Source organism: Megachile rotundata, chromosome 1 (assembly GCF_050947335.1).
Source record: "Megachile rotundata isolate GNS110a chromosome 1, iyMegRotu1, whole genome shotgun sequence".
Classification (NCBI taxonomy): domain Eukaryota; kingdom Metazoa; phylum Arthropoda; class Insecta; order Hymenoptera; family Megachilidae; genus Megachile; species Megachile rotundata.
The window spans coordinates 19,923,874-19,936,001 of record NC_134983.1 but is presented as its reverse complement, the minus strand read 5'-3'; the positions used below and the strand labels follow the sequence as shown (position 1 = coordinate 19,936,001).

At 40.1% G+C, this 12,128-nt stretch overlaps 1 protein-coding gene across 12 annotated transcripts in view; it reads right to left on the bottom strand.

Annotated features, from left to right (window-relative positions):
* Positions 1-12,128, bottom strand: part of LOC100880040 (zinc transporter ZIP1-like) — a 39,763-nt gene that overhangs the window by 11,895 nt on the left and 15,740 nt on the right. For 3 of the 12 annotated variants that reach the window (XR_013037920.1, XR_013037922.1, XR_013037921.1), the window contains exons 1-3: positions 9,238-9,552; positions 7,296-8,229; positions 4,274-5,291 (exon numbers count right to left, since the gene is read on the bottom strand). The exons of 7 other annotated variants lie outside the window; for them this stretch is intronic. Coding sequence is in view for 2 of the 5 variants with exons in the window: in XM_076530936.1 (XP_076387051.1) it covers positions 5,101-5,291 (191 nt within the window). In the remaining 3 variants the exon portion in view is untranslated. Of the gene's footprint in view, positions 1-4,273; positions 5,292-7,295; positions 8,230-9,237; positions 9,553-12,128 lie in introns of those variants that run through there. 2 more of the 12 variants (XM_076530936.1, XM_076530960.1) reach the window with 2 other exon arrangements.

Below are 12,128 nucleotides of genomic sequence, written 5' to 3'. Positions count from 1 at the left end.
CAAAGGTGATAGAGCAGGAACTGACACATTTTCAATTCTGATATATTGCCACGAGTTGTATTGTTCTATGTTTCATATTACCACGTGTTATATTGCCATGATTAATGTTTGATATTGTCACGTGTTATATTGCCTCGAACTTTATTGCCACGCGCTGTATTTTCACGAATTATATTACCTCGCACTATATTGCCTTGAGTTATATTGCGACGCGCCGTATTTTCATGAATTTTATTACCTCGCGCCGAATTTTATTAATTTTATTACCTCGCGCTATATTGCCACGCGCCGAATTTCGTTAATTTTATTATCTCGCGCTATATTGCCACGCGCCGTATTTTCATGAATTTTATTACCTCGCGCTATATTGCCACGCGCCGAATTTTCATGAATTTTATTACCTCGCGATATATTGCCACGCGCCGTATTTTAATGAATTTTATTACCTCGCGCTATATTGCCTTGAGTTGTATTGCCACGCACCGAATTTTCACAAATTATATTGCCTCGCGTTATATTGCCTCGAGTTGCACTACCATGCGCTATATTGCCAAAAATTGTATTTTTATGCGTTGCGTTGTCATACACTATATTACACGTTATATCGTTACGTGCTATATTTCCATGTTCTACTCCACTACTGTTAATGGCAATATAACGCGAGTCAACAGTAATACTGTTTAATTTTTCTAAAACGTAAAAATTTCTGAATGTGGTACCTATGGCACGTGCCCGCTAATGCCGGCACTGTCAAAAAGTATACGTTTAATTGTACATGGAAGGAAGTCTTTATTCCGCAAGAGTTACATCCACCGAATAAAAACTTGCATCGTAATTCTGCGACTGTGCAACTACTGTTCGTATACTTAACAAATTATAATTACCGATAACCACGTCACAGTTGCATGCGATACATTTTTAAGACATACGGTTAAGTACTATCAGCGTCAGATATCGATCAATGAATCGATATTTCTTGATCGTTTGGAGTTCAGCGACGATCTAAGCCGGTAACGATATCACGTAGTTTTCGTGAATTAATAGGTTAATAGGTACATCCGAGTTTTATTGTGGCTGCGTGTCGCGACGATTCCTCTATGTCGAGCAACGTTACCACGAAGCAGTAGTTCGCTACGTCGCGTCGTACACCACCGTTATCAGAGTTATCAACCTAATTGCAATTCACTTGCACGGTATGCTGGAGACTGTCGTCGTACGACGAAAAAAACTAGCCTCGGTAGAGTGGGGAAAACGAAGTTAATCTGCGAAATCGAGTAATCAGACCTGTAGACGGATTGAAATCGTCCATTTAACGTGTTTGAGATAGACGGCGCGTCATGTACGGACTGCACTATTATTCAATGTAATCAGCGATGTATTGTACGAGTCTTGCGAAGAAGCTATGTATTATTATATTATTTTCGATTTAGGGATATTTTTGGTTTAATGATGTTTCGATCTGGAGGTGGGGGATTCATGGTTTGGGAATTTGGGGATCTAGGGATGTGGAGATTATGGTGTGCAGAGATATCGATCAAATAGAGATATTAGGGTATAGGGATATTGGGGTATAGGGATATTGGAGTATAGGAATATTGGGGTATAGGGATATTGAGGTATAGGGATATTGGAGTATATGGACGTTGTGATATGTGGACGTTGTGGTATATGGACGTTGTGATATGTGGACGTTGTTATATGTGGACGTTGTGATATGTGGACGTTGTGATATGTGGACGTTGTGGTATATGGACGTTGTCGTATGTGGACGTTGTGGTATATGGACGTTGTAATATGTGGACGTTGTGGTATATGGACGTTGTCGTATGTGGACGTTGTCGTATGTGGACGTTGTCGTATGTGGACTTTATGGTATATGGACGTTGTCGTATGTGGACGTTGTGGTATATGGTCGTTGTAATATGTGGACGTTGTGGTATATGGACGTTGTCGTATATGGACGTTGTCGTATGTAGACGTTGTCGTATGTGGACGTTATGGGTTGTGGTACATGGACGTTGTCGTATGTGGACTTGTGGGTTGTGGTACATGGACGTTGTCGTATGTGGACGTTGTGGGTTGTGGTACATGGACGTTGTGCTACATGGATGTATAGTATATGGACGTTGTGGCATATGGACATTGTGATACATGTATGTTGTAGTACATGCATGTTGAGGTATAGAGACGTATAGGGGTCAACAAGTGCAAGGAACTTGATACCTATATGTATAACAATCCACAAACCTAGTAACTTATAATGAGTGATAGCAATATACAAATATAGCAATCCAAAAAACTGAAAGTATCCTGAGATATTTCTCTACATATACATCCAGCAGTATATATTAATATCCTACTATCTAAATATCTGTAACTCCATAAATTTGCTCCCTGACCATAAATTTAAATCAGAACTACATTCTCCCTCAAATTGAATCTCAAGATGCAACAATGCAAGATTTATCGATCGAAGAAGTAGTCGGTTTATCTCGATTTTCGGATAAGATCGGGCTGTGTTTGCTGACAGGATGATAACAATATCTCAAAGATTAAGCCCCGAGGACGCGAAAGAGCGTGCTGATTCAGCCTGCTCGACGAACTACATTCGACCGAGAGAAAGATTGGTAGCACCGTTCGATTTCTCATGGTTCACTTTTCGTGACCGTGACTTTTTCGACGTTACCGTTTTACGTCGAATCGATGTTCAGACACGGTTACCACGTATATCGAAACACGTGGGTGGTGATTGTACCAAGGACGTACCGGTGATAGGTTTGCACCGAGGCTGGAAGACGGAAGACTTCCCAATCGTTCGGTAAATGTCGGCAACACCTAATATCGTGGAGCAATTAACTCGGTAACACGAGTTGGCAGAGGGTTTGAAATTACTTTCGAGTGAATTCCGCACCGTGTTTCTACCGGGTGTCCCGAACAAAACGTGCTTTTTCTAGTTTTAACTTTTTGACGTTATTGTAAAATGCGGTATTTTTAATGCAGTTTTATTTGGTTATTGTTTGTAAATTTTACTGCAAGTGTTGCTGCAAATTGTTCAGAGTAGATTGTATTAATAAAAGAGAATTCTACTGCAAGTATTACTACAAGTGTTGCTGCAAATTGTTCAGAGTAAATTGTATTAATACATATGAATTTTACTGCAAGTATTACTGCAAGTATTGCTGCAAATTGTTCAGAGTAGATTGTATTAATAAATGTGAATTTTATTGCAAGTATTACTACAAGTGTTGCTGCAAATTGTTCAGAGTAAATTGTATTAATACATATGAATTTTACTGCAAGTATTACTGCAAGTATTGCTGCAAATTGTTCAGAGTAGATTGTATTAATAAATGTGAATTTTATTGCAAGTATTACTGCAAGTGTTGCTGCAAATTGTTCAGAGTAGATTGTATTAATAAAAGAGAATTTTACTGCAAGTATTACTACAAGTATTGCTGCAGATTGTTCAGAGTAGATTGTATTAATAAATGTGAATTTTACTGCAAGTATTGTTGCAAGTGTTGCTGCAAGTGTTGCTGCAGATTGTTTAGAGTAGATTATATTAATACATGTTTCCCTTCGAGTGTCTTTCTGTTCACTTAAAAATCAACGTTCGATAATTCTGAGAATATAAATTTATCCCAGAGAAAGTGTTCCCTAAAACTTCGTTGTGTGCCTTAACTGGAAAGTTCCCTCGTTCCAATTAAATCTGGAACTTTCGCCCAGTGAATGCGTTATAAAAAAGATATGAGTAATAAGAGAAATGGGTAGATCCTTTGTTAGCAATTAATTATACAGATCATACTTTCTCTGTATTTCTAATCGTAGGTAGCCAAGAGACTCTAGGTTTCTCCTAGGGCAAGTGACTTATTCTGTACCCCATAAATCTAACTCTGTATATCTAAAATATGTTTGCTCCATAACGTAGAGTTAAACCAAGCTGATGAAGAGTAGCGTCTGTTACAACTATTTAAAATAAAAATAAATATTCTAAATGTATTCAAACCATTACTTAAAGCAATGGTCAGTTACCACATAATGGATTTGCGCAATCCGTGATAAAACAATCTTCGAACGCCAGAAATATACTGATCTTACCGGCACTCAAGATTACCGCTAAGAAATAAAATAGACACGCGAGTAAAATCTTTTACGATGTCGAAACAAGTAAAATTAACGTTCAACGCGTGAACAAATATTTAACGACTACCAGCTTCATTTCCTCCTAAATCATAATTTCTCTACCAATACCACCTTCGCCATAAACACTCACTAGCGATTTGCAATCCCAGCATCAGCATGAATCCAACGATAATAGCTGTCAGCTGCAGAAGTCCACTCTTCTCGTTAGCCCTCTCCCTTGCAAGAACCTCGAAGAAGACCACGTACAGCAGCGTCCCAGCCGCCATTCCTTGAAGTATAGTCGGCGTGGGTCCCAGATTCTCGCTATCATTTTTAAAATGCCCCAGAGCGAGTCCCACGGCGATACCGATCGGAGTCACCATGGAGAATATAGTGAGATAGCTGAGTGTGGTTCTGGTGGAGGCTCCCGCAACATACAGTTCCATTCCAACACAGAAAGCGATCACCATTTTGTGTGTGGCTATGGCTGCCGCCAGATAAACGACGGAACCTATGGACGGTTCCAGTCCGACCGCCAGACCTTCAAAGATGGCGTGGAAGGAGAGAGCTAAAACGGTGAGCAGGCCCTGGACGGAGGTGTTCTTCGTGACAGGGACGTGTTTGTGCTCGTGGTGCTTCGTTACAGGGAACTGGTTGAGGTCCACGTCCGAAGGGTACCTGGTGTCGGCGCTGTGCTCGGAGGAGGACAATCCGGTCGGCGAAGAGAGGACGAATATGGCCGGCAACACCTTGTCCTGTTTGCCGTCCACGTGCTTCGACTGTTTGGACAATTCGTTCTCGTTCTCCTCCAGATCGTCGCTGCCCTCCTTCCAGGTAGATCTTGTCGTGGTGGACATGGTGGTCGTCGAGCCGGTCGACGCACCTGGTTGATTGTTGCATCTGCGTACCGAAACTGTTCTATACAGCAGAGCCTCCGAGGACTCAGGCTTTCCTGTCAACGCTGCGTGCACCGCCTCCTCAACGAGGTACACGAGGAAGAATCCTCCGCAGAACAGCAACTCGGACAAACTTAGCGTGCCTAAAGTCGGAAGCTGACCGTTGCGCTGATGTCTCTCGACGCTGTCGCGGACTTCCGGAGCTAAGTGCAGGAACGTGGTGAACAGGAGGACCCCGCCGCCGAAGCACAGCAGCAACGAGGTGTACAGGCCCTGGAGGATCACGAGTTATCGTCGAAGTTTGTTCTTTTGTCGGGGTTACCCAGCAGTTCCTCGAAAGAAAGCGCTGGGTGGAAGTGGAACGATCGGCTAGGCTTTCGAGCTTATCTCGTGTAAATGCTAACCTACATGGGTATTGGGTCGTTAAGCGTGAAACTTGACAAATGTCGAAATGAAATGTCGATGTTTGTGGAGAGGTGGGGATGGGGGAGTTTAGGGTGTGGGAAGCTTTGAATTTGAGAAGGTGGGGATTTGGGGATTTGGGGAATTTGGAATTGGGGATTTGGTAAATTTGAAATGTGGAATTAGGGGGGTTTGGGAATTTGGGAAATGTGGAATAGGGAGGTTTGGGAATTTGGGAAATATGGGATGGGGGATTTGGGAATTTGGGAAATATGGAATGGGGGATTTGGGAATTTGGGAAATATGGGATGGGGGATTTGGGAATTTGGGAAATATGGAATGGGGGGTTTGGGAATTTGGGAAATGTGGAATAGGGGACTTGGGAAATATGGAATGGGGGGGTTTGGGAATTTGGGAAACGTGGAATGGGGGGTTTGGGAATTTGGGAAATGTGGAATAGGGGACTTGGGAATTTGGGAAATATGGAATGGGGGGGTTTGGGAATTTGGGAAACGTGGAATGGGGGGGTTTGGGAATTTGGGAAATGTGGAATAGGGGGATTTGGGAATTTGGGAAATGTGGAATAGGGGGATCTGGGAATTTGGGAAGTGTGGAATAGGGGGGTTTGGGAATTTGGGAAACGTGGAATAGGGGGGTTTGGGAATTTGGGAAATGTGGAATTGGGGATTTAGGGATTTGGAAAATTTGGAATTGGGGACTTGGGAATTTGGGGATTTGGGGACTTAGGAACTTGGGAATTTAGGAATTTAGGGATCCAAGGGCTTAGAGATCTCGAAATTTAGAAGTTTAGAAATACATATAGTAATCAAAGGTATCTAAGAATCTCTAAATTCCTGAATATAAATAACATCGAGTATTTGTCAAGTATCACACCTAACGACTAACTACCTCTCACAATTCTCCCACTACCTGTCTACCAAATTGCCACGTGAAAGATTAAAAAACGACAGACCCAAGAATGTAATAATAAATTTGAATGCAGTCCCAAAGATTACTAACCGACTTCCTATCATCATTCACATTAGGAAAACCCCGTCTTAAATCACTAAAGCGATCACGTTTACGCATTCGATGCACGAGCGATAGATAACGTAATAAGAAGCGACAAAATCTTGATATAATAGCTTTCACTGTGCCAATCTACGTATTAAGTGTTGAAATATCAGATTAATTTGCTGCACAAATTAAATGCGGAATGTAATCTGTATCTTAAACTAGAAGTTTAACGACGAACTATAAACATTTTAATAACTGTATAAACTTTCAGATATGTGATATTAAGAAGAGATTCCACAGTGAGCATCGTAAAGCGATCTAAAGAGAACATTCTGTACGTGAATTATTTGATAAACTAATTTGAAATTTCACAATTAGAAACTTTTGAAGGTTTGAGATTTTAAGAATGTGCAAACTTGAAACCTTGAATAACTTGAAAACTTGAAATGTTTCCAAAAATGTTTGTAATGTGAATGTTTTTAAGAATGTACAAACTTGAAACCTTTTAAATTTGAAAACTTGAAATGTTTACAAATTTTAAAGCATAGAAATTCAAACATGTTAATGTTCGTATATTTAATCTGTTAAAATTGAAAGCAATTCTCTCGATCTCTTCAACATTCTAATCATCATTTATCCCTTCTTACCACCAGATAAAAATTGATACTAAGTACATACATTCCAATTTACTCAATTTCAAGTTAATCTATCTGACATTTCATGTACAAAAATTCACCTTCAGACTAACAATAATCTTCAACAGCAAAAATCCGAACAAACGCCGTATGTTAAATCGTGCCAATCGAGGATTAAATTATCGGACATCTTAAGTGACAATTTTGTACATCCGAGACGTACTTGCGAATCCGCCGCGGATCCCGAGAAAACGGTCGAAGAGGAAGCGTCCGAGGCTGACGTCGAAGTACAAGTGCTGGAATTGCTCGAAATTCCTCGATGTCGTTTCTGTCTGTGGTTCAATCTGTATCTTCCGACGATCAACGGTAATATCCCCAAAATGAGGGAACCGAAACCGAGACCGATCATCGCTCCAATCTTTGCTATCAATAAAATCGTGGCTGTCGTTGCTTCTTCCATGTTTCTATACGAAAATCTGTGTACGAAGTTCTCGAAATTTGAACAGCACTTTCTTCAAAGTAAACGTTGAACGACGTTCTGGTGTCACTTAATGACGTCCCCTTTTTCCAGAATCATCACCGGTCCTCTTATCCTTCACACTTAGCTCAACATCTGCGCTTCTCCCTTCACTTGGAGATGGCCACTTTATCACTTAGCACGAGGCAAATAATTTCGAAGCAGCCGGACAATCACTGCGTGAACCATCGCTCGAGTTCATTAACGAATTGTCATTCTTACCCGAAAGATTTGCTATTTTTTATCGATGAGAGTTAATACAAAGTTTCGACAAAAAGGGACGCGAAATCGCGCGAAGCTCCGGATTCGTGCGCGCGAATCGCACTGTCGCAACTTTTCCTTCGGGAAAGAGTGAACGGTTTAGGATATTAAGAAACGCGTTACGAAAACGAGCAGGTCAAAGAGCTCCTGCCGCGCAGTCCGTTCACAGAAACGCGACTGCGATTCGGAAGAAACGTTGTGAACGAGCCAGTCGGAACGAGCCGTGCTCGCTCCACGCGGTACGACGGTAAATCGGATACTCCGGAGCTGGTTGCCCACTCGACTCTGATCCCCTCGTGTCTTACGTAGTACGGGATCTATAGTCCTACTCGAGATATAGTGTGACTGCAAACTGGATAGTTGGTGGCGACCTCAGGCACTGAAATTTGGAGGAGTGGGTTTGAAGTTAGGTTTTGATAGATAGTTCATGATTTTATATTGTGGAGCTTTAGACAGACAACCATTACTTAAATAGAATAAAAAGTATTAGTATAATACAGCATGGAGAGTGTATAATATATCAACAAAATAGTAAAATAGTGAAGAGTAGCATAAATATAATAGCAGTATAAAATGGTGAAATAATAGTGGACAATAAAATAGTGAGGTAACTAAATAATTGACTATTAGTATGTATAGCAATATTGTGATATAGTAGTATGGTAATAGACTAGTAATATAAGGTAACTGAATAATTGACTAGTAGCATGTATGGCAATATTGTGATATAGTAGTATAGTCATGTAATGATATAAGGTATAATAGCACAGTAATGCAGTAATATAGTAGTATAGTAATAGACTAGTAATATGAGGTAACTGAATAATTGACTATTAGTATAAATGGCAATATTGTGATATAGTGGTATAGTAATGTAATGATATAGTGTTACAGTAGAATAGTAATGCAGTAATATAGTAGTATAGTAATAGACTAATAATATGAGGTAACTGAATAACTGACTATTAGTATAAATGGCAATATTGTGATATAGTGGTATAGTCATGTAATGATATAGTGTTATAGTAGCATAGTAATGTAGTAATACAGTAGTATAGTAATAGACTAGTAATATGAAGTAACTGAATAATTGACCAGTAGTAATATATGGCAATACAGTAATATAGTGGTATAGTCATGTAATGATGTAGTATTATAGTAGCATACTAATATAGTAATATATCAGTATACTAATAGACTAGTAACACGATTAAATAATAAAACAATAAAGTAACAAAACAATGGAACAGTGAAACTGAAAGCAAACGGGTAACAAACACCCATTATCGAAACTGAATCATCCACAATGTTTTAAAGAACCCGGTAGTATTATATCAAATTAACCCTCTACGAAAGCATATCTTACATAACAATCGCAATCGAATACCCCTTTCCTTATGCCCATCTAATTGCTCGTATTTCCCGTGTCATACTTCAACACCTGAATCGTTGTACGACCTCGTTACATCGCTTCGAAGATTGTACTCGTTTCCTGTTCTCTACCCCTTCCATACGGTGCTTCCCTACCCGGCTGTTGATCGTTCGTTCTCTCCTTCCTACACGGTTTGACTCCGGTTCGCGTCGATGCCATGCAAGCCGACATGGAAATGTTTGCAGGTATACGAACTCGTCGGGTCTGTTTGGTAACCTGCCGACGAACAGCGGCTGATAGGAGCCGCTTGATACACAGCCGACGTGTATGGAAGAGAATGAATGATTGCCAAGCACCGCGTGCCTCGACTCCTGTTAGGAGCCGATCGATCGTTCCTCATTGATCTATCGATCGATCGCATACTTGCGATGCTTTCGGTCACGCTCTATGGAACAACAGCGTACTCTAACTACATGCCACGAAGGCCAATTATTACGGTATTCGGGGATTTAGAAGTTCAACTGACGATTTAGGGATATAGGGGATAAAGAAAATTCTGGAGAAATCTAGGGAATTTTTGTACTGGTTAACATTTTGAATCTAGTGGAGTTATATGTTCGTGGGATCTGGGACTTAAGGGATTTGGGGATCTAGGGAATTTTTGAGATATGGGAAATTTTGAGGTCTGAGGAATTTTCGAAATTTAGGAAATTTTTTAGATCTGTGGAATTTTCGGGGTGTATGGAATTTCGGGATCTAGGGAATTTTTTATATCCTAGGAATTTTTTAGATTTAGGGAATTTTTTACCTAGGGGATTTATTACACGCGCGAAATTTTACGTACCTAGGGAATTTTCACATCTAAGGAATTTCTGCATCTAGAAAGTTTGTGGATATAGTAGATATGGGGAATTTTGGAATTTGGGGATTTAGAAAATTGAGAAAATTTAAAGGATCTGGGGACTTAGTAGTTTGATCGTAAAAAGTTGACGATTATTATATCGTGATTTACAAGAACATATTGAAACAGCAAGAGTAGCTGAAATGGCACAATGCAGGTCACTTTCAATTTCTAATCCAGTTCGTTGCATCGTTTTCACTTTCAACAGTGTCGAAAAAGCAAACCATCATTTGCAACAGTCTTCATGTTCCAGCAGTCTTAACATATGATCGCAATTTCCTTTCATATCGAGAAATGTAATGATTTTGTGAAAGGAGATTTCAGCTACCAATTATAATTAACGTTGCTCAATATTTACAACTCTATATAAAATTACCTAGACATAAAAGAAATACTATTGAAGTTCGAAGTTTAGATATGTTGAAATATATGCAATGGAAAGACTTAATTAGTATAGACGATAAATTAGAATTCACGGAAATAGATTTCCGTCGAAATTAATGCGGCAGTTAACTCGTTTACAGAAATTCAGCTGTTAATTAGATATTAAGGATGGATATATTGAGCAACTAGCTATTTAGTCAAGATCGTAGAATTCCCTGTAACCAATCACCGCGCTGTGTACATCATTTGCCGTTTATAATTCAATCGATTTTCAGTAGCACGTTGATCAAACATGCTCCTGTGTAAATGGGAGAAGCTGATTTCACAGTGAAAGGCGACTCGATCATTCAACGTGGAGTTGAGTCACCGGCGCAGAAAATTGTTTTTTGTTTTGTTACACGAGTTGCCTTCGATGTATGTATACTTTTCATTACAATTTTTAGTAAATGGAAACTCAATGTCAACGATCAGTCATTGATTATGTCACTCGTTACTTCGGTATATCCAATGTGTACTCTGTTGTTTAATGCAATTAGCGATAAACACTCCGTGTATTATTATTGATATATTAAACGTGACTTACAAATGAATCATGAGAGAATATCTCCGGAAAATAGCTGACCGCTGCTACTTTCAATAATATCAAACTGTAAGGTAACATTTTTTAGCGGCGATAAAAGATATGGTGATATTTGATCACACAATTCTATATAAGGCATATAGCAAGTTATGATGTCTGATTGTACAACGTGTATTGACCTAAAGCTTAATTATGCATTAATATCGTACGGCGATATAGCGCGAGGAAATACAATGCGGCAATATTTAATGTGTAAGGAGTTACTATGTCGAGAGTCAACTCAAAACTCTTCAACTCGTTAATATTCTAAGTATACAGAGTCAAAGCATTGATTAACTGCGCGAAAAGTCAACGCTTTACGAGTCAGCGCATCAAAAGACAGCGCGTCGATATTCGATGCTTTGATAGTCAACGCACCAATAGTTAAAGCGTCAGAAGTCAACGCATCGGCATTCGACGCATCAATAGTCAACGCGCCATAAGTCAGCGCATCAAAAGTCAACGCATTGATATTCAACGCGCCGATAGTCAACGCATCAGGATTTAGCGCGCCAAAAGTCAACGCGTCGATATTTGATGCGTTGGTATTCAACGCATCAATAATTAAAGCGTCGACAGTCAACGTGTCGGTATTCCATGCGCTGATAGTCAACGCGCCACCAGTCAGCGCACCAAAAGTCAACGCATCGCGAATTGGCGCATCCAAAGTCAACGCATTGGTACTCGAAGCGCCGATAGTTAACGCATCAGAAATCAGCGCGCCAAAAGTCAACGCACCAATAATTAAAGCGTCCAAAGTCAACGCATTGGTATTCGACGCGCCGACAGTCAACGCATCAGAAGTCAACGCGCCCAAACTCAACGCGTCGATATTTGACGCGTTAACTATCAACGCACCAATAGTTCAAGCGTCCAAAGTCAACGCGTCTATATTCCACGCGTCATTACTCAGCGCGCCAAAAATCAACGCGACAGTATTCAGCGCACAGTGAACGCGTCATGAGTCACCACACCAAAAGTTACCGCAACTCAACGCGTAAA